This window comes from Lutra lutra, chromosome 12, assembly GCF_902655055.1.
Source record: "Lutra lutra chromosome 12, mLutLut1.2, whole genome shotgun sequence".
Lineage (NCBI taxonomy): Eukaryota > Metazoa > Chordata > Mammalia > Carnivora > Mustelidae > Lutra > Lutra lutra.
Genome location: NC_062289.1, coordinates 41204105 through 41228364, shown reverse-complemented (window position 1 = coordinate 41228364; position 24260 = coordinate 41204105). Strand labels below are relative to the sequence as shown.

The window sequence follows — 24260 nt, the reverse complement described above, 5'->3', positions numbered from 1 at the left end:
GTCAGCAGAGCTATGTTCCCTCTGAAATCTGTAGATTTCCTTCCTTGCCTCTTCCTACTGTTTGGCTGTTTGCCAGCTATCTCTGGCATTCCTTGCCTTTTAGACACCTCACTGCCATCCTCCAGCTTCACATCACATTCTTCTTATATCTCTTCTTACCACCTTACCTATGCACATTCATTTGGCCTAATTCTCCCCAATCCTAGACATACTTAATGAGCTAAATTAAAATCCCCATGGTTGAGGTCCAGAAATATGTATTGATAGAAACTTTGCAGCTAATCTAATTATCAGACAGGTATAAGAGTGGGAATTACTGGTCTAAATTTTACAAAACAGTTTAATCATGAATGAGGCATAAAAATGTTTATATGGAAAAAAATTACACATTGACTAGGGATTTTTTTTTAAACTGCCAAATTATAGAAAAATCAGAAACCTTAACTGAAATCATAAATGAGCTTTAGATCAATTTGAGCATTTCTTAATCATAGCTTTTTTCCCGTTTTTCAAAGTGTCACAAATTAAGAGCTGAATAACACTTTCCAAACATATTGTCCATATATAAGAGATTATTTTCTTAGTTAAGGTTATCTTAAAGTATCAATTGTATACCACATATGACATTGTACTATTTTTGTTTACTTCAAATTATTAAAAATTATTGAGATTATTATATGCAAAGCTTAGTGATTAAAGTAAAATAAGCTAGAATATCAGGATTTATATTGTAGTCTAAATGGTAATATGGTAGAGCTCATAAGAAGAGGAACTATGTAGAAACTAACCATATAGGACCACTGTTGAGTAATGCCTTGCTCAATTTTAAGCATATTAGCCATTGGAGACCATGAAAAAGCCAGACATGTTCTGCCGTCATGGTGTTTGTGGTCTAGTAAACAAGTAAATGGCTAAATTCCAATTGGGTTATAAGGAGAGTAATGATAAAACAACAGATAATACCAAGAAACCTACAGAAGGAGCTCCAACACTGAACATCCCACCAATATCTGAGAATACTTATAAATTAGTGATAAGATGACATGAAGAGAAGAAGGGGGAAGAATGTTCTAGGTAGAGAAAAGAGTATATGCAAATATACTGAAGACATGGGTGCATGGTTCTTTGGAAGAAGAGAAGGAGTTCATTGTAGGTGGAACATAGAATGTGAGGCAAAACCCATGCAGAAAGATGAGTGCAGCCTTCTTGATACCAAGGGAAGCTAATATACATATTTAGGGAGGCTAATAAGGCTAATAATGCTAATAAACATATTTAGGGAGGTGTTCAAATCATTAAGAAAATAAAACATGAATTTTGGTTGAGTTGGTCAGAAAAAGGTCAAGAAAGAAGTGATAGTAATTGACTGGTTAGAAACAGTTTTTCCTCATTTTTTTTTTTTTAAAGAGATGTTCCAAAATTTGGGGTATTGTGATCAAAGACAGGCAGAAAAGTCCAGAGAGTACAGTGGAGGGAGGGTTTAGCCTGGCAGGAGGGTTGGCTTGGCAACAATGATTCTCAAGAAAAATTTGGGGGACAGGGGTTCAGAAGGTGCATTTTGGTTGTCACGAGGCCCAGGATTATATTGATTTTTAATACCCCAAATCCAGGGATGCTAAGCCTCCAGCATTCTTCAGAACCGTCAAGGAGAATTGGCCGCTCATGAATATTTTTTCTTCCTGGAAATGCCAATAGCACCCCCATTGAGAAGTGGTGATAGACAAATAGTGAGCTTCTAATGCGGGATTCATCTTACTTATCTCTATTCTCTTTTGAAAATCCAAATATCTGTCATGAGTCAAGTGGGTACTGCCTGGCTGATTGGAGAATGAGAGGGGAGATTTGGGTAGAAATGAAATGAGAAAAGAGTTCAGGTTCTCCCTATTCTAAACTACCTCCATCCCATTATTCTTTCAAGTTCCCTACAAAGCAAACCAATAAATAAATAAATAAATAAAACTGGGAGGTGGCAGTGTAGGAAGATTCTGATCTCACCTCCTCCCATAGACACAACAAATCTGCGACTGTATAGGGAATAATTCCCTGTGAAGGGGGCCTAGAAATTAGGTCAACAGAGCCTCCACAACAGGGGACAGTAACAAGATAGGTAGAAGAGGACAACCGCATGATCTCAGAGTCCTGGGATAGAGCCCCGCGCCCTGCGTCGGGCTCTCTGCTCAGCGGGGAGCCTGCTTCCTCCTCTCTCTCTGCCTGCCTCTCTGCCTGCTTGTGATCTCTCTGTCAAATAAATAAATAAAATCTTAAAAAAAAAAAAAAAGAAGAGGTCAACCGTACTACAATCAGTCATATCTGTAATAGCTAGTTAATGAAAGCACAAAATAAGAATATCACATCAAAAACATAAAACAAGGGGGCACCTGGGTGGCTCAGTGGGTTGGGCTGCTGCCTTCGGCTCAGGTCATGATCTCAGGGTCATGGGATTGAGTCCTGCATCGGGCTCTTTGCTCAGCCTCTCTCTCTGCCTGCCTCTCTGCCTACTTGTGATCTCTGTCAAATAAATAAATAAAATCTTAAAAAAAAAAAAAAAAACATGAAACAAGGGGGTTGCAAAAGTGTAGTGCTTTTAGAAAGCATTTAAACTTAGGTGACCACCAATTTAAAATAGATGGCTATGTACATAGGTTGTTATATATGAACCTCATAGTAACCATAAACCGAAACCTATAATAGATACACAAAAAATAAAGTGAAAGGATTCCAAACAACACTAAAGAAAATCGCAAATCACAAGAGAACAAGAAAAGAAAGGAACAAAGAACTACAAAAACAACAAGAAAACAATTAACAGAATGGCAATAAATACATACCTATCAATAATTACTTTAAATGTAAATGGACTAAATGCCCAATCCAAAGACTATAGGCAGCATATAGGCATGCTCTGGTATTTTTTTATCCATTCAGCTATAGTGACTGATTCACTTAGGTCTGAAGACACACACAGACTGAAAGTGAAGAGACAGAAAAACATATTCAATGTAAATGGAAGCAGAAAGCAAGCTGGGGTAGCAATACTTGTATCAGACAAAATAGACTGGTGTAACGAGAGAGAAGGGTGTCACATAATGATAAAGGGGTCAATTCAACAGGAAGACGTATTGCTTGTAAATATGCATCCAACATAGGAGTACCTACATGTATAAAGCAAATGTTAACAGACACAGATTGGGAAATTGACAGTAATACAATAACAGTAGGGGATTGTAACACCCCACTTACATCAATGGATAGATCATCTAGACCCAAAATTAATAAGGAGATATTGACCTGGAATGATGCATTAGACCAGATGGACTAATAGATTATTACAGAACATTGCATCCAAAAACAGCAGAAGACACATTCTTCTCCAGTGCACACGGTACATTCTCCAGGGTGGACCACAATGTAGGCCACAAAACAAGTCTCAGTAAATTTAAGGTTGAAATCCTATCAAGCATTTTTTTCTGACCACAGTGGTATGAAACTAGACATCAACGACAAGAAGAAAACTGGGAAAGACACAAACACATAAACACTAAAACATGTCACTAAACAAGCATTGGGCCAATTAAGAAATCAAAGAGGAAATCAAAAAGTACCTTGGGACAAGTGAACGTGAAAACACAATGTTCCAAAATCTATGGGATGCAGCAAAAGCAATTCTAAGAGGGAGTTTTACGACAATAGAAGCCCACCTCAGGAAACAAGAGACATTTCAAATAGACAATTTAACCTTACACCTAAAGGAACTAAAAAAAGAGGGGCACCTGGTTGGCTCAGTCAGTTAAACATCTGACTTTGATTTCGGCTCAAGTCATGATCTAAGAGTTGTGAAATTGAGTCCTGCTTCAGGCTCTGAGGTGGGCACGTAGTCAGCTTAAGATTTCTCTCTTCCCTAACCCCCTCTTCAAATAAATAAATAATTCTTTTTAAAAAGGAGGGGGAGGGGAAACTAGAAAAAGAACAGAGCCCAAAGTTAGTAGAAGGAAGGAAATAATAAAGATGAGAGCAGAAAAATAGAGATTTAAAAAAAAAAAAACAATAGAAACTGAGAGCTGGACCTCTGAAAAGATAAACAAAATTGATAAACTCTCAGCCAGACTCATCAAGAAAAATAGAAAAAGGGCCCAAATAGAATCAGAAATGAAAGAGATGTTAAAACCAATACCACAGAAATACCAATGATCACAAGAGACTACATGAACAATTCATACGCCAACAAATAGACAACCTAGAAGAAATGGATAAATTCCTGGAAACATATAGTCCTCCAAGACTGAGAATGTAAATTGGTACAGCCACTATGGAAAACAGTATGAATGTTCCTCAAAAAATTAAAAATAGAATTACTATGTGATCTGGCAATTCCTCTTCTAGGTATTTATCCAAAAATACATATGTACCCCAATGTTCATTGCAAGCCAAGGAATGGAGGCAGCCTAAATGTCCATCAATAAATGGATGCAGGGTGTGTGTGTGTGTGTGTGTGTGTGTGTGTGTGTGTAATGAAATATTACTCAGCCATACAAAAGAATGAAATCTTGCCATTTGCAAGAACTTGGATGGACCTAGAGGATATTATGCTAAGTGAAATAAGTCAGACAGGTTAAGACAAATACCATATGGTCTCACATATATGTAGAATCTAAAAAATGAAACAGAAGTACTCTTAAAGAGAAAAACTGATGGTTGCCAGAGGAGGCTGGGAGGGTAAATGAAATAGGTAAGGGGAGGATTAAGAAGTACAATCTTCTGGTTACAAAATACATAAGATTATATTCTCTACCCTGTACATAGAGAATATAGTCAATAATATTGTAATAACTTGTATGATGAGAGCTACTAATTGCCTAGGCTTGTGATGATCATTTCATAATGTACATAAATACCAAATCACTATGTTGTATACCTGAAACTAATAAAATATATTATCCATTATTCTTCAGTGAAAGGTACTTTAAAAGTTAAAAATAAAAACATTAAATTAAATTGCCCTTATCCACTCTCTCATCTTAGAGATCTACTCTCTTTAGACCCTGAAGGTGCTAGCTGAAAAGTTATGCAAGATACCTAAGTCAATCATCATATTTTAATACTGTTAATCATCTCTTCTTTCAAATATCTCCTTTCTTTGCTTCCATAATACTCTACTGGGAGTTCTGTCACCTCTAGGAAGCTGCAGTAGCTCTTAGCTCCATTTCTAGCCCGGCACTGTAGAGGGGCATGCTGTACACACATCACCGTGACATAGATCAGATATGAGTGGGAGGCAGGGGAGGTGCAGAGTGGGTGGTAACAGCTGAGGCTGAGAGAGTACTGCCTTTAGGAGAGAGTGAGTGTAACCCTTGCCACCCTTTGAGCCATAGTGCTTTACTCTTTCTTGTCTAATATCTTTCCCCAGGATCTAAGCCTAGCATGTCTGCAAGATGCTCTGAAAATTGCATCCCTCTAGATCCCTCTAGCCAGACTTAAAATTTCAGTATCTCTGACACCTTCCCATATCCTCCACACACAGGGCATTGCCAAGCATTAGTTGGGTCCTCTGAAAGGTTTGGCTTTACCCATCCATCCTCCTGCCATTACCCTATGCTTGTCCTCATGCTATCTCCTCTGGCTTTTACTTTAATGTCCAGACTGTCTTTCATCTTACACAGTACTGCCAGAAAACTTTCTGGAGCTCTAGTGTTAGAGCATCCCTAATCAGAAGCTGTCAGTGAAGAATCTTAGCATAGGGGTGCCTGGGTGGCTCAGTGGGTTAAGCCTCTGCCTTCGGCTCAGGTCATGATCCCGGGGTCCTGGGATCAAGCCCCGCATAGGGCTCTGCTCAGCGGGGAGTCTGCCTCCCCCCACTCTCTCTGCCTGCCTCTCTGCCTACTTGTGATATCTGTCTATCAAATAAATAAAATCTTTTAAAAAAATAAATAAATGAACTACTTTGTATCCCTCTACAGTTCATCTGTAGTAAGATATTTATTGGTCTGAGTTATTAAACCTTAAGGGGTCACCTCACCATTGACTTGGAAACATGGAAGAAAGCTTCAAGATCATCTCCTCCAGATCAAAAACATAGCAGTTAGGGGAGCTGTCATCCAGGGACTCATAAGTCCTCCTGGATTCTGCTTATTATATCATCAAGATGATTCAGAGCAGGAAGTCTTCTCTAAGAGTGCAAGTCTTGAGAACAAAAGTACATTGATTGATAGTATTTTTGCAGTGATGTTTGACTTTCCCTCGTCTCTGCCCCCCCCAAAAAAAAAAAAAAATTTCTTGCCAGATACCAGGTAGACCAGTTTTAACAAGATGCATAGCATCCAATGGTAAAAATAAAAACTTGTTTTTAACTTCACTAAATTGTATTGGAGGATTTTTCTGTTTCATCTAAAAAACACTACTTCTTCGGGTAGAGAGACTAAAAATTTATTTTTCCTCTTCAGTCTTAAAGGCATGTTGCATATGACACTTTCCTGTCACCAAGTTCCTGTGAGAAAAAAAGCTATAGATTTCATACTTGGGAGAAACCATAATGATCATCTTGTCCAGACATTCTTCCAATGTTTGAAACCCTTTTACGACATCCCCACAGGACATCACTCAAACTTGCAGAGCTGGAAATGTTCAAAGCGAAGTGGGAAGGAGTGGGGATGGAGGACAGAAGTCAGAAAATGTCAGTTATTCCATTTGTGTTCTCTGCAATATGCTACGGGTGAGAAATTTACATAAATCTACAGTGCTCTGAAATTTGTAAAACTTTCTTGACTCGAGTATTATGATAACTTCCAATCAGAGACCCAAGTTCTAAATCAGGATTTCTGAACCTCAGCACTTTGTCCTTTGGAGCCGGAGAATGTGTTGGGAGAAGCTGTCCTGTGCCTTATAGGATGTTTAGCTACATCTCCGGTCTCTACTCACTAAATGCCAGTAGCAGCTCACCCTCATTTGACAATCTCTTCACCCTCCACAGGAGCTTGGTGGCAGAAAATTGTCATGTGCTTGACTTTAAGGTGCACATCAATTTCTGTAACTTTTTAGTGTAACACATGGAAAAGTGTACATATCACAAGTGTACTGAATTTTCACAAACTGAACACAGCGAGTGTTCAACAACCAGATCAAGAAACAAGATTACCGGCACCCCAGAAGCTCTGATATCATCTCCCCTGACTCACTCCCCTCTTACAGCACCAGCCTTGATCACCAAAACCATTCCCACCTCATGCATGGCTCTTCCATTTGCAGGAAAGTTGGCCTAACTTGCTCCCCCATTCTATTCAATCTCTATGAAGATAAAACCTCTTCTGAGTTCCTCCTCACAGTCCTAAATCACTCCACCACCCTGTTCCTGCTTTAATTTTCTTTACAGTTGTCACAACGGATTCTTGTCTATTTCTCCATCAAGTAAGAATCCAAGAGGATAAGAACATTATATTAGCATATTATAAGAGCTCAAGAAATTGAAGGCATAAGTGAATCCAAATTTCAGAAATTTTAAGATGAGGAGAATGCAAGTCATAGAATTAAGGAAGTCCCATCATAGTTCTATTTATTGAGTGCCTACTGTATGCCAGTCACTGCAATAATTATAGTCCTATATTATTTCTTTTAATATGTACTATAAGTCTGCAACCTGGGTATATCATGTTGCTTTCAGAGTCAAGTAAAAAAAACCCAACTGAAAGTAGATTAAACAAAAAGAATATTTAATATAATAAAAAGTGGTCCAGAGTTGGGGTGGCTCTGATTTTGACCAATTTTGTACCTCAAAGATATTACAGTGTCAGTCTCGTTTCTCTGCCATTTTATCAGCTCTCTCCATGTAGTCACAGATGGTTCCATTCCAAATGTCATGAGATTGCTCTACAATCTCCAGATGCAGATAAAAAGAGAGGCTATGCATATGCATCTCTTCCCATCAATGAGGAAAGTCTTTTCCAGACTCTCCAGTTATCTCATTGGCCAGAATTCTATCACACATTGTTATAGGTTGAATGTTCTTCTCCCCCTTCCTCCTCCCTGCCCTGAATTCCCGTATTGATGCCCTACCTCCCAAGGTGATGGGATTAGTGCCCTTATAAGAAGAGACATGAGAGCTCAAGTTCAAGCTCTTGCTCCTCGTGTGAAGACATAGCAAGAAAGCTGCTCTCCACAAGTCAGAAGGGAGCCCTCACTGGGAACTGACCCAACCAGTACCTTATCTTGGACTTTCCAGCCTCCATGACTATAAGAAACCAATTTCTGTTGGTTAAGCCACACAATCCATAGTATTTTGTTATGGCAGCCTTAACTGACTCATACACACATTTATGCCTAGTCACCATCAAAGTGAATGAGACTGATGCTTTGGCATATACCAGTCATTACTCAGCTAGCAGGGTCTACTTGCTACCTGAACAAAATGGGGTTCAGTCAATGCTAAAATAGCAGGAAATGGCAATTAGCCATACAATTGAAAATGTCTGCCACCCATGTATTATGTTACAGATAATGAAACAGATTAAAGCAATTTATTGAGCAGAATTGGAATTTTGATCTAGGTATGACTATTTCCAAAGTCATACACTTTCCACCAGGTGATACCACTTCCCAAAGATTAAAACAGTCTCTTTTGTAATAACCAAGTTAAGAAAAGCTCTATCTTTATTACTCCCCTGAAAAAAGTAACAGAGACAGGGAACAATTTTGTAATGTGTGTGCTACATCTGTGTGCAATGTGTGTAATGTGTGTCCTTCTCAATACCATCCTCCCATATTAGAAATCAGGGCTTCTTGGAGAAATGGCTCATTATAAAGCTGGGATGGGAGAAGTATAAGATGACCCTGGAGCATCTTGTGATGCTAGACAGTAGGGAAGAGTTAAAAAAAAACAGAAAGATGGGAACATGTCAAGCGTAGGAACAAAATCTAACCTGAAAGATCTTCCAGTGCCCAAAGCTGGAACTATTTGAACAAAATTAATAAAATAATATTGGTTTACAACCCACAGAATAAAATAAATATTTTTATTTAATGATTATACTGATATAAATGATTAAACAGATAAAGACATGAGGGAAGAAGAGACGAAGCTTTCTTGCCAAAGAATTCCAAGTAATATGTATACATGTCTGTCGTAGGAAGTGAGACTTAGTCTCTCTCCTCCCCCAGTCCCCAACTGAAAGATGAGCTAGCCTTAGTGACTCACTTGTGTGGAATAGAGTAGGGAAGGGGAAAAGTGATAACTTAATAGTGGAGAAACCTGCAAAGTCTACCTTCTCCAATAATGTCGAATGCATATCATTTACCCCTGATGTAATGTGATGACAAGGGCACTTCATAGCTCCATGGTGTTCTTTCCAAAAACACATCCCTGATCTAATCGTGAAATACACCAACAGATAAAACAAAACTGGAGGACATTTTATAGGATACTTGGCCAATATCAAAACTGCCAGAATCATCCACAAGGACGGACTGAAAAACAGTCACAGACCAGAGGAGACATTCCAGATCCAGTCTGGGTTCCTAAATGGAGGCTGGAACAGAGAAAGGACAGTTAAAGGGGGGAATGATAAAATCTGGGTAAAGTCTGGAATTTAGCCAACTCTGCATTATATAAATAAATATACCAATGTCATTTTCTGAATTTTGACAAGTGTACAATAGTTATTTAAGATGTCATTGGGGGAAATGGGTAAGGGAGCTCTGTACTACCTTCGCGACATTTGTGTAAATTTAATGTTAGTCCCTAAATTTCAAAAATATATTTTTTATTTTTTTACAGTTGTGGGTTTGTTTTTGTTGTTGTTGTTGTTATTTTTAAGTAGGCTCCATGCCTAGTGTGGAGCCCAGTGCAGGATTGAACTCACAACCCTGAGATAAGACCCAAGCTGGGATCAAGCATTGGACACTTAACTGACTGAGCCATCCAGGTGCCCCTAAAAAATCCATCCAGATGATTGGAACTAAGTGTTGTTTTGTGGATGGTCGTTGTACCATTCACTCTTCTTTTATATCTATTTGCAGTTAAAATAGTTTAATGTTAAATGCATGAAATACAAGATTCTCTGCATTACAAATTAGTAATTAAGAATGACAACGTTTCTTGTGTCAATACTGAGACAGCAATGAATAAGTCGAACTTCATTGTCTTTAAACGAACAACTGATACTCTGTCACATTCTATAACCTTGCTGTTCAAGAACCGGCATGTCAGCATCCCCTGAGAGCTGGTTAGAAAAGCAGAGTGGATTAATATTTTAATCTCAGTCAGATAAAAAGTGGGGTCATCTAAGAGTGAGTGGGTTCAGAGTTGTGGTCCATGCCATGGGGGTCATCTGCTGAAGTGTGGAATGGTATGATAGGGCTACTATACAAAGATAAGGCAACTATACAATTTATGGTCTGAATGAGCACACTTTTGAGATTGAAGGAGTTATACAGGTGAGATGGCCACATGCCCACACAGCAGGCGCCATCTGGATTCTCCTGGGCAAAAGTAAACACATGGTCACCAGAGAAAGAAGTCACCACCTCTGTGGAGGGAGCAGCTATTAGAAAGTGAATGGATGTATGGGTCCATTCAGCCTCTAAGACCCTGTCTAGCATTGTTGCCAGTACAGGGCCAGAAGCAAAGAGATTAACAGTCTCACAGAGTTGGGGAAAAAGTGAGGCAGTAATATTAGAAAGTCAAGAGAATGAGGGGTCTGAGAGTCTCTGACAATGTCTTTGGAATGTCTGACAATACTCTACTAGTGTTGTCTAGTAGAGTTGTCTACAGTGTTGGGAATGTTTTCAGGCCACTTGCCTCGTGTGGATAATGAGCAAATGAATTATTAATTAAAAATAATTTAAGTGTAAATAGCCACGTGAGGCTACCATGTTAGAATGAACTGGTCTAGGGGTGTCTGGGTGGCTCAGTCAGTTAAGCATCTGACTTCCACTTGAGTCATGATCTCCAGGTCCTCAGATCAGGACCCGAGATGGGCTCCCCACGGAACGCAGAGTTTGCTTCTCCCACTCTCTCTCCCTCTGCCCCTCCCCTTGCTCGTTGCTCTCTTTAATAAATAAATAAAATCTTAAAAAAAAAAAAACTGGTTTAAATTAAGCCAAGGGAAGAGTGAAATCAAGAGATTATTGGACTGAAAAGAAAGAGCAGCAGGAGTGAAATAAGTCAATCAGACAAAGACAATTACATGGTTTCACTTGTATATGGAATATAAGAAATAGCATAGAGGATCGTGGGGAAGAGAGGTAAAACTGAATGGGAAAAAAATCAGAGAGGGAGACAAACCATGAGAGACTCTCAACTATAGGAAACAAATTGAGGGTTGCTGAAGGAGAGGTGGATGGGGGAATGGGGCGACTGAGTGACAAGCAAAAAGGAGAGCATATGATGTGATGAGCATTATATGCAACTAGTGAATTAATGAAATCTACATCAGAAACTAATGAATGTTCTGTATGTTGACTAATTGAGTTTAAATTTTTTAAAAAAGAAAGGGCAGCAAAAGCCAGAGGGCAAGATAAGATTTTATTGTGCAGATTTTTTTTTTAATTTTTTTTTTTTTTTTTTTTAAAGAGAGAAGATATGGTGGGAGAAGGGAAGATCAAGAGAGAATCTTAAGCAGGTTCCACACAGAGCATGGAGCCCCAGGCAGGGCTGGATCTCATGACCCTGAGATCACGACCTGAGCCAAAATCAAGAGTTGGCCGCTTAACTGACTAAGCCATCCAGGCGCCCCCCTATTGTGCAGGTTTTAGAATAAGAATAACTGTATTTAGTTATGTGTGATGATTAATCCCAAAGTGTGACAGTGCTTGATAAGAACCAAGAAAAGAGGGGCACCTGGGTGGCTCAGTGGGTTAAAGCCTCTGCCTTTAGCTCAGGTCATGATCCCAGGATCCTGGGATCGAGCCCCGCATTGGGCTCTTTGCTCAGCGGGGAGCCTGCTTCCCTTCCTCTCTCTCTGCCTGCCTCTCTGCCTACTTGTGATATCTGTCTGTCAAATAAAAATCTTAAAAAAAAAAAAAAGAACCAAGAAAAGAATTGGTGAGATTTAAGTGTGAAATCTGAATGTGGACAGTCATGTGGGTGACCCTGGAAATGATGGAGCAGAGCCAGGAGTGGAGGGTGCATTTCCATTAAAGGCCTTGGGGAAAGTTATGTGGGTCCATGAGAACACAGGATGGAGCATTCTTGTTTTTGTTTTTCAACTATTAGTTGTGTTCTGAGTTACCTGGAAGAGGCAGTGTGGATCAAGAAGTAGATTCCTATCTCTGGCCCTGGTCATGAGGGGAGGTGGTGGTGGACAAAAGGGAAAATTAATTTTTTTTTTTTTTAACAAAGGAGGATAGTAATGATGGTGGTTAAACCTTTTTTTTTAATATTTATACTATTTTAGGTAGTAAGTTATTAACAAGTATTTAAACCAAATTGAGTGATAAACTAAACAACAAATAAATGATCTTATTTTCCAGATCTTCTTTAACTTTGGAAATGGACTCCATTTAGAGGTAAGGAACCGAGGGGATTATTTCTGTCTTTTAAACTCAGAGGCTTAATTTAATGGAAGACAATTTGGCCATGCCTTACCAGATTAAAAATGTACACTCCCTTAGACTTAGCCATTCCTACTCAGTCAAGTGCACAGAACATATATCCAGAGATGTTCAATGCAGTATTTTGTGACAATCAAAATGTTCATTGATAGAATGGTAAAACAACTTATGGTACATGAAGAATGTCCATGATGAGGTATTGAATGAAAGATCAAGGGGCAGAATAAGATGTATGGTATAATTCCATTTTTATAGGGCAAAAAGCTTTATACATGTGCAACTGTATGGTCATAAGATAAGATGATCAAGCAGTTACCAGTGAATACGCTGAAGTGTGAGAGAAAAAGTAGAATAAAGTTTTAATTTTACACTGTAAACTATAATGTTATTTTGCTGTTTTGTTACATAATTTGTTTTCAACTAAAAATAAGACAAAAAATAATGACCTAGTCATAACCATTATTTCTGGAAAAAAAATGTTATGTAGAGCAACAAAATAAGATGATAAATCTAGTATAAAAATGATTTCTGATCTTAGTATACTAGGTCAGTTGTATCGAAATTTTCCTTGCATAAATGTTTTTCTGTAAAGCCCAACTGAAAATATATAGAATAAATCTTTTCTACTCAAAGTTCTTGAAAACAAAAGATGGATAATTTAATCCTTTACATCATCCTTCAAACAATAAATTCATTAGCTGACAATTTCACTAGGTTTTAGTTAAATCGCTATCACAGGTTAGTTACTAAGATTTAGTTTTAAAACATTGGGTAATTCATTTTTTTTTCCTGTTTTTTTTTTTTTAATTTTATTTTTTATAAACATATATTTTTATCCCCAGGGGTACAGGTCTGCGAATCGCCAGGTTTACACACTTCACAGCACTCACCATAGCACATACCCTCCCCAATATCCATAACCCCACCCCCCCTCTCCCAACCCCCCTCCCCCCATCAACCTTCAGTTTGTTTTGTGAGATTAAGAGTCACTTATGGTTTGTCTCCCTCACAATCCCATCTTGTTTCATTTACTCTTCTCCTACCCCCTTAACCCCCATTGGGTAATTCATTTTTAAACTATAAACCACCACAGAAAAATGAAACTTCATTTTCAGTAAGGAAAGAATTTTTGACACACTATATTATTTTTTAATTTGCCAATTTGTATGGTCACTCAGTTACTCTAGGCTGTTAAAAGAACAACCCAATGATCATAAATCTTGAAAAGATCTGGTTGGCTTTATTGATTGATGAATAGGGAAGCATCCAGTCTAGGAAACAGTTGTACAAAGCAAGAGGGTTTTATAGACCAAAGCCAGCAAGAATAGGAAGTTACACTGGGTATTTGTTGATTGGGTAGAGCAAAGTCACTTTGGAGCTGGGGCAGATGAGATAAGGTCCTGAGCAGGTCCATGCTGACTGCTTGCCTAGGCCTTCCTTTTCTGGGAGGGCCAAGCACAGAAATTTAGTTAGGTTCCGATGTATTAATGCAGGGCTTGTCGTGGGCGACTCCATCTTGGGTCTTAGTCTGGACACTGTAATAAGCCTTTTTTACTCTTCAGTCTGGGAAATCTGTTCTAACTGATAAAAGCAAAACCGTACTGTTCTACTGGTTTAGAGACGATTTCCTGAATGCCTATGGAGTTTGTCAGAGTGTACATACTTCCTCTTTGAAAATGAAACCTGTTAAGAAATAAGATATGTATACCTTAAGATTTGCATAACTATTTTTAAAGTCTTAATAAATTACAGAATACCATAGTGTTTTAGGATACTTAATAATTTTTTTGACAATATTTTATTGTTGTAGGTCTTAAACCCAGGAAATGAACATACTCTGCTTCCTAAACACACTCACTTAGTGCGGCAAAAGCGGTCCTGGATCACCACCCCTGTGGTTCTTCGGGAAGGAGAGGATCTGTCCAAAAGGAATCCGATCGCCAAGGTACCTTCTACAGAAAAATAGGAAATAAATGTATATTACTGAAATATAGTGGGAGAAGACTTTTATGTTCATTTTTAAGTTTAAGGAAAAGGATACAATGTACCTACTGAGTCTTTTAATATTCTATTGGATTATACAATTTGGGGCTTCAATTCACCTAAGAGTCAGAGATCTGACACTAATTGAATCTTTCTTTAATTGAAAGGGCCACAGTACTCAAAAGAGGGTGTTATATGTAGAGGAAGAAAGATTCTTTCACTAGGTTCTCTGACTGGTGCCCTATAATTTGGAGTGACAGAAGACAGATTAACAGGAGAATAACAAAGAAGTTTATTAATGTGTGTACTGCTCCTATAACACATAGGAGTACCCAGGGATGAATAATTCAAAGGTCTGGTTAGAATTGGGGCCTATAAAACATCTTAGCAAAGCAACAGTAAACTGTTAGAGAAGTCACAAGACAAAGGAAAAGGTCCTTGAATCTCTATGGATGGAAAATTGTGGAAAATTATGGGGAACAAGTGATAGGGAAAGGCTAGTTAATACAGTTACTTATGTGGATACCCCAGTGCCATCTCTAAGCTGATAAGGGTCTAAAGTTGTCTCTGATAATTAAATTTTGTCCTTCCTGGTAAAGAAGGGAGGGAGGACACCTTTACAAATTTTGGCCTGCTTTGAGGCACGTAGGGGAAAGACAGAGAACTTTTCTTTAATCTGCTTTTCAGTTGCTCAAAATAATCCTACACCAAAGTGACACATTTGGGAATGGCATATTCTGCCACGCTACATACAGAAAGTAATTTTCAAAATGAAAAGAACTGGTATCTAATAGGGAGGGTGACCATACATCTTGAAGGCCATTGTCCTGGCCTAATAATTAATAACCCTCTTTCACTCTCAAAGTGGCATATTTTTTTATAAATTAGATGGTAATCCAGCTAGTATGTATCTCAAACTTAGCATGTGCACACCTGAACCCTTGATTTTTCCCCTCAAGCTGTCAGTTCTACCCATTTCAGTCAATGGCACATAATTCTATCCAGTTTTTCAAAAATGTAGCAGGTACTATCAGTTCTACCTCCAGAATATATTCCAGATCTGATCACTTCTCTCCATGTTCACCCCCATCGTCCAAGTCAGTGTCATCTCTGCACTGCGTTGGCAGAAGAACCCCTGACCTTGTCTGCCTGCTTCACTTTTACCATCCCCCACCCTGCCACAGCCCATTCTCTAGAAAGCAGCCAGAGTGATCTTTTAAATAAAAGACAAATCAAAGCATGTTCACCCCCTTAGTAAAGGCATTTCAATGGCTTCCTGCTGCAATGGAAGGAATGTTCTTTACTATGACCTGTAAGAGTGCTAATACAAGACCTCCTCTCCAACCTTGGCTCCTATCACCCCCCATCTCCCACTCTCCTAGATCCCAAACCAACACAAATTCTTCCCAGCTACTCATCCTTTGCCCTTGCTGTTTCCTGTGCCTGGAATCCCCTCCCCACAGATACCTGCAGTATTTCATAGCATCAAGCCTCTGCCCAAGTGTCATCCCCTAAAAGATCTTGTTACCTTTTCTGCCATACCCCATTCTCTATCCCTTGACTCCCATTTCAGCCTGGTTATAGTGCATTCCACTCTATGCCATGCCATACATTGCTTACTTGCTGTCTGGCTCCTTTGGTAGAGTGTAAGCTCCCAGGGGGCAAGAGCTTAGTTCTTAGGCTCACAGCTCATGCCCTGTACCCTAAGCAGTGCCAACATCCATTGGGGGCTCAGCAAACATTTGTGTGAATGAATACATGTTCATATCCAAGTGTTATCTTTATCTTTCCAACATTATAAATATCATGCATGAAGAGCTCCTTCAAAGGAAAGGCAGCTACAGAAGATGATTTCCTCTCTCTAGCAACATGTTCTTTTCATAAAAGCCTTCTAAAATCCAAATTTTTAATTGTGGCTTTACATAATAGTATGTATATAAGCAACTAAGTTTGCTGGTTGGGTTTGGTTTTCTGAGGTGTTTGAGTCCTTCATACGTTTTCTCAATAAGTTTTTCTAAACTGCATTGATTTTTTGGGATTCAATAAGCATTAGTTGTTCTTAGTAATTTTAATTCCATGAATGGTTACATATGTAAAATTTACATAAAAAGTTGTTACATATGTAGAAATTACATAAAAAGTAAAAGATCTTGTTAAATTTCCTCAACTTTCCAAATTGTCCATGTAGAGATAATACTGTCAACAGTGTAATATTCTCTAAATCTTAAAAAATTCATAAATATGTGTATACTTACATACTCTTAAGTATATACATATATATAAACAAACCAACAGTTATGTCCACACACAGTTTTGCTTTATTTTTAACCTAAATAGCATGATGTAATATATAATTAGTACATGAAGATCTAGAATTCTTTTTTTTTTTTTAAAGATTTTATTTATTTATTTGACAGAGAGAGATCACAAGTAGACAGAGAGGCAAGCAGAGAGAGAAAGGAGGAAGCAGGCTCCCCGCTGGGCAGAGAGCCTGATGCGGGACTCGATCCCAGGACCCTGAGATCATGACCCGAGCCGAAGGCAGTGGCTCAACCCACTGAGCCACCCAGGCGCCCGAAGATCTAGAATTCTTTAGAAATACTATATATATATATATATATATATATATATATATATATATATACACACACACACACACACACACACACACACACATATATATACATTTTTATATACATATGCATATACTTGGCAAAAAACAGAGACAGAGAGAAGAAAAAGAGAAAGACAAACAGAGACAGAAGCTCAGTGAAAGGTAATCATGGACTGCCCCAGGTTCACCATTCCACTCCAGGAGCAGAGCTGGTGTAGCAGGAGGTTGGAAGCCCCTGTCTGCTGTCTCCTTGGTCATTCTCAGCAGCTGTTCCCCAGCCCTAGTGCATTTTGGGAAATCTATAGGAAGGAAGTGTAACTATCCCGAGATTTCAGGACAAAGAAGTGACCAGGTAGGTGAATGGCGATGGCTTCTATGATGTCTGAAGAAGAAAATAAAGAACCAGTAGTGGGCCACAGAGACCCATTTACTAAGTAAGAATTACAGACAGGAATGAAGTTTTTATAGAAAAAGAAGATGACGACTACAGAAGGCATTTGAAATGGGTTAGATGCATGAATTTCCTGAGACATTCTAAGCAGGAAAGGCACTTGACTTTTTTAATCCTTCTATTGAAGGATGCCTTATTCATCCTTTCCAGATGATCGAATGTATTTATAGAGGTAATTTTGACACTGCAAGAGGCAGGGAGGGTCAGAGAGAGAGGGAGAGAGAATCTCAAGCAAATGTGTTACGTGGATGAAGCCCAACGTGAAGCCCAACACCAGGCTCAATCTCATGACCCTGACATCATGTCCTGAGCCAGAATCGAGATCTTAACTGACTGAGCCACCCATGTGCCCTTCCTCATGTGCTAAATTTAAAAATCTGTCCTCCCAAGATATACCCCTAACGATAACTTAGTTTTATAGCACTTAGTAAGAGGTAGGCCGTAATATCTCTCCACTTTAGTGAGAGGAACACTGAGGCACAGAGAGGTTAAGTAACTCTTAGTATCACGTAACTAGTAAGTGGCTGAGACAGGATTTGAACCAGGTTCTCTGACATCAGCACATCTTCTCTTGAGTGCTTGTGTCCTCCCTTCTTCCTATCAACATTATGACAACTTTGGAGGGAAATTTTCCATTAAAAATATGTGCATGTAAGTTACAGAGAGTTTAACTTGGGGCATTCTTCTGTTATTTTTGTGTTAGATACATTCTGATCTTGCAGAAGAAAGAGGACTAAAAGTTACATACAGATACACTGGAAAAGGGATCACAGAGTCACCGTTGGGCGTGTTTGTCTTTAATAAAAACACAGGAGAATTGAACATCACCAGGATTCTTGATCGAGAAGAAACGCCAAGTTTTCTGGTAGGAAGAATTATTTTACTTTAATTAGTTTATAGTTTTTCTTTGGTAGTAGTTATGATTTGTTTTTATATTATAGTAATTTAATTACCTTAGCTTACATTTAATCTCTTCTATTATTTATGTCATGATTTCAGCTAGTTGGTTATGCTTTGGATGAAAGAGGAAACAATCTTGAGAAACCATTAGAACTCCGCATTAAAGTTCTTGATATCAATGACAATGAGCCAGTGTTCACACAGGACGTCTTCGCTGGGTCTATTGAAGAGTTGAGTGCTGCAGGTCAGAGTTTGTTAATTTTATGAATGAGTATCCCTCCACCCTGTCATTTTAACCCCATTATGTAACTGAACACGAAATCATATATCTTGATGGAGACCCACAGGACACATGGTAATAAACCTATCACTCTAGGTTTGCAACCACTTTTTCTGTGACAAGTTCTAAAGGCTTTACATGGTATCTTTTTTTTTTTTTTTTTTTTTTTACCCTCAAAACAGATAGGCAGATGGATGGAACAGGTTAGGTTTCTGTAGCCATTATGCTGCCTTATAGCTGGAAAGCAGCCTTATACAACATGTAAACAAATGGGTGTGGCTATGTTGCCGTAAGATGTTATATACAGAAACAGGTGACTGTGCTGGCTAGCAGTAGTTCACTGACCTTTGGCTTATGTTATGTCTCTTGTCAGGTTTATTGATAACATGGTCCAATGCAGTAGTCCATGTGAAGGCTTGCAGGAGAGATTTCTCTTTGATCATAATCTAGAGAACAGCTGTTCTTCTCCTGAATTGTTTGTATTTTACTAAGCATGTATTTGTACCTGTTCATCCTTATTTCTTTGTATTGATCACTAGAGCTATTAGAAATAAATTTGCAGCCTTGCCCTCTTCTTATCTTTCTTATTTCTGCACCCATTCACACTTACTTTCTCATCCAATTAAAGTTTTTCATCTTGGTAAGCTGTGATTTTGATAAGCACTTAAAATCCTTTTGTGAACAGGCTGAAATTATAAAGAGAATAATAACGTACATGACTTGTGCTTAAAGTTGAGTTTCAACTTGGACGCCTTTGTTTCTAATGCCAGATACCCTTGTGATGAAAATCAGTGCAACAGATGCAGATGAGCCCAATACTCTGAATTCTAAAATTTCCTACAGAATCGTATCTCAGGAGCCTGCTTATCCTCCAGTGTTCTACTTAAATAAAGACACAGGGGAGATTTATACAACCAGTTTTACTTTGGACAGAGAGGTAACTTAGTATTTTATGTTCATCTTTTAAATGCTAAGTTAGTATTTTATGTTGCTCATCTTTGAAACCCTTTTTTATCTCTCTAGGTTTTCCTTTCTGTTAATTTATTTTCTCATTAGCTTACTATCTTGTATATTCTTCATTTATAGGATAACTCCTACAAATACCCTCTTCTAGCAAGGTGCAACCCGATATCACATGAGCCATCTGTGGCCATTGATCACTTAAGGTGTGATTCATCCAAACTGAGATGTGCTATAAATACAAAAAAGTCACCAACTTGGAAAGACTTAGCCTAAATAAAAAATGTAACATTTTACCTTAGTAATATTCTGTTGATTGCATGTGGACACAATAATATTTTAGATCCCGTGGGTAAATAAAATGTATTTGTTTAAAATTAGTAGTATCACCTTTTTTGAAAACTTTTTAAAATTTGACTGTTAGGAAACTTAAAATTACATAAGGACAGCTCTGTTCTGGGGCCTCTCCAGGCAGGATTCTGTTTGCGATAGCATCGTAAAGCAATGTTCTTTAATTTGTGTTTCTGTAATGAAGCATCGGGAGTCTCCTCTATTGCTAATACAGAACAGAGACTGACATAGGAATCCTACTCGGGATAATAGAAATAGTCATAAAGGAAGGAATTGTAAATCCCAAATTGGAGGAAATTTTCAATAGGATTCCTGGATAGGCTATTCTCAAACATTTCACTTTTTTATTTCTAACTGAAAGGGAAAATTTTGGATCAAAACAGGAGATGGGAGGTTTTTTTAAATGCTACATACATAAAGGTTTTAACAGTGTGCACGAGGAGAATGTGGATGATCCCAAGAACACTGTATTGTCACCAGACGTAAATCATCGTCCGGGTGCAGTCACTGTATTTTGTATTGCTTGGGAAAATCATTTCCTTTTGCCCAGAGAAGAAGATTGTGCCCAACGTCGCTGACTGGATCTCTATAAAATTAATATTATTATTCCTAAAAGTCTACTCCGTACCTTTTCACATAAAATTAGAATGGAAAAGTATTATTTTTAACTATCCTGATTTGTGATAAGCGTCTGTCTTTGAAATAGGGCAAGTTTAGCCAGTAACGATGCCTGTCACTTATTGGGCATCTACGGTGTGCCAAGTGCTATTTGAAGCCTTTTACATAGATTAATCCATTTAATCCAACTAAAAACTCTGTGAGGCAGGTCCTCCCTGTTATCAACATTTTACACAGAAGGAAACCAAGGGTCAAAAGGATTAAGTGTATTTACAACACAGCTAGTAAGTGACAAAGTCAGAATTAGAATCCAAGCAACTGGCTCTGGGGCCTCAGTTGTCCTGACTCGCACTGGGCGGTTCTGTCCCACACAGGACCCCCATGCTCTGGACCTGGCTGCCCCCGCTTTCTCTTACACTCCAGCTACACCGAATGGAGCCATCATAAGGGGACCGTGGGGAAGAGAAGAGCTCACTTTGGAGTGGCATGTGAGACACCATTCTCCAAGATAGGTTCTCTAAGAATCATAGCTCTCAGAAAGTCTGGACAAAGTCAACCACATTTTTTTCCTCGCAGGCAAAGTTTTCTTGGGGACTAGGTTTTCCTTGCTTAAATCTTAGCTAAAAATGAAGAACCAATTCCTCTATAGTCACCCCTGCCCCAATCACTTTCTTGTAGAGCAGACTGCATTTTGAATGGCACTTCCTTGCACACAGACTATTTTAAGGAGAGACTCATTTCCTGATAATGTCACCAATGACACATTTAAGAATTTGACTACCAGCAACTTCTCTAGGCTTTTTCTGGCCTCTAGAAATGCTCTGACGGCAAATAAACAGCATCTTCACATGAATAACAGATCATAAAATGTATTTGTGAATAAAATATACTGTGGTTCATTCTCTTGATGATGAAATGAACTAGAAAGACAGATTTGGGAGTGACTCATTTTCACCCCAGATGGATATTTTTCATTGCTTTGCAGGAACACAGCAGCTATACTTTGACAGTGGAAGCAAGAGACGGCAATGGACAAATAACAGATAAACCAGTAAATCAAGCTCAAGTTCAGATTCGTATTTTGGATGTCAATGACAACATACCTATAATCAAAAATGAAATGGTAACCGTTATTTTTATAAGAGATGTATTCACTTACTCGTATCTTAGTCTTACCTAAAAATATATCATTATATTTGTGTTACACTAAAATAAAAACCCTGTGTTCATGTTTTGCAGACTGAAATGGTAATTGAAGAAAATCAAGCCAACGTAACAGTGATGCACATAGATGTGTTTGATGCAGATGAAATAGGCTCTGATAATTGGTTAGCAAATTTTACGTTCGTGTCAGGAAATGAAATGGGTTATTTCCACATAGAAACTGACACTCAAACTAATAAAGGAATTGTGACTCTTATTAAAGTAAGTATTTCGTGTTCAAAATTGGAATGGGAAAAATTGGTGCAGAGGAAGAAATGATTGTATTTTGAGCCTCAAACACTTAAGAGTGCTTTACATACTCAACTGACACCACAATTGTTTGAGATTGGAGACCCCCCCTATTTGCCAAAGTTCTATAGTTAGTAAATGGTCGCACTACAGTCCAAATTCAGATCAGGGGACTCGAACCCTAATCTGACAACATGTTACAGAATCATTATTGCTCAACACACTTCCCATCTTGCTTGCAGCCCATGACTGACTAGAGCATCCTTACCTCATGACCTCTTGCCTCTACTAAGTATCCCCAATTTATTGTCTTTATTGATCAACTTATCGTAAAGCCAGACCTCACCAATAGTGTGTAAAAACTAAAGCTATAATTACTTGACAAAGCTCGAATCCAGTTGTCCTTATGCTTCAGTATGCCTAAGAGTCACCTTGTAAAATTACGTGCCCCAGATGGGGATTCCTGGGCCCTATAATCAAGTCTGATAGGATGGAGCTCAGGAACTTGCCTTTATAACAGAAATCCACTTGTGATTCTAATGTTTAGTATGAGGGTCACAATTTGAAACCCAGTATTCTAACTTGTGCTTAATTGAATCAGTGAAAGAAAAATAGTCTTATTAAGCATATGGGTCTTATATATTAGAAATTTATTACCCCCCACAGAATTTTTTTAAAGCAAATATTATAATTATAGGATGGATTTTTATCTAACATTATAAGTAAGAAAGAATATCAGTGTATTTTTAAATGGCTTATGATAGAATCGCCTTATCGGATTTTGAAATAAAATGCAAAGCTGTAGCTCCTAAAATACTATTCCATTAATCACACACAGACAAAAGTTGATTCCCAAAGTTCTAAATATACTAAAAATTAGTATATGAAAGAGTAGGTAAAGTCTAACCATAGGAAGAGGAATAATGGTAATATAAATATATAACAGAATAGAGAAATATTCACTTGAATTTTCATGGTAATAATTATGTGTACCATTTATTAATAAGCTATTATATGCACTTACTTAGACTGCCACTTTGTAAAGCAAGGGAAAATAGAATAAGATTACCTCGTGCTTAAAGGGAAGACACATTTTATGATTATGAAAGAAGTGGATAATAGCATCAGGTTGGTGCCATTCAAATAAATTTGCCTATTTATAAAGAAGTAAGTAATCCTCTTAGTCATAGAATGTGAGTATAACCTTGCTAGATGCCTAAGACAAAAAGCCAATAACACATAAGGAGAAAGTCAGTGATGAATGATAGAAGTTCTAGAAGTATTCTCACTCTACCATGGTAGCACAACAAGGGATGCTATGCCAAAGGGGGCATAGCAAAAAATAGTACAATTAGTATTAAAGTGACCACAGCAGACTGAGAAAATTATAAATTTCCTGTCTCAATTATATGAAGAATTGCTTCCAAATTTTAAGAGCAATCATCAGATTCCATTCAAAGGAAGTTAGACAAAGAAGATATATAGTTAGCAAATATGGAAGTAAAGGATACTCAATATCATTAGTTATTAGAGCAGATGCAAATTAAAGCTACAAGAGATAGCACAACGCCTCTACATAAGTGGCTGTAATCAAAAGGACTGACAACTCCAGGAATCGGCAACATTATGCAGAAACTGGAACTCCTCTCTCTTGCTGGTGAAAACATAAAGTGATACAGCTAGTTTGGCAGTTTTTTCCAATGTTAAACACCAAGGAGTTGGTGACCAGAGATTTAGTCCTAGGTATCCACCCACAAAAAATAAAAACATATATTGTAATAACTTGTATGATGTCAGTAGTAACCACTTATCATGGTGAACATTGCATAGTGTGTAGAATTGTCAAATCCCTACATTGTACACTAAATACTAATAAAACATTTGCATGTCCAGAAAGAAGTATATCTATACAAAAACTTCTATGCAACTTACAAGCAGCTTTTATTCATAATAGTCGAAAACTGGTCACAATAAAATGCCCTTCAGCTGATAAACAGATAAAATGCAGTATATCCACATAGTGGAATATTCTTGGTTCGTGAAAGGGAATGGAGTCCTCATACTTGCTACTACACAGATGAATCTCAAAACCATGCTTTGTAGAAGAAGCCAGA

The 24260-nt window shown here is 38.1% G+C and overlaps 1 protein-coding gene across 1 annotated transcript in view; it reads left to right on the top strand.

Annotated features, from left to right (window-relative positions):
* DSG2 (desmoglein 2) overlaps positions 1-24260 on the top strand; it is a 45048-nt gene that overhangs the window by 4040 nt on the left and 16748 nt on the right. Inside the window, exons 2-8 of the mRNA XM_047697445.1 lie at positions 12457-12492; positions 14348-14482; positions 18289-18450; positions 18585-18729; positions 19536-19702; positions 21680-21817; positions 21934-22119. Of these exons, the coding sequence (XP_047553401.1) occupies positions 12457-12492; positions 14348-14482; positions 18289-18450; positions 18585-18729; positions 19536-19702; positions 21680-21817; positions 21934-22119 (969 nt within the window). The remainder of the gene's footprint in view (positions 1-12456; positions 12493-14347; positions 14483-18288; positions 18451-18584; positions 18730-19535; positions 19703-21679; positions 21818-21933; positions 22120-24260) is intronic.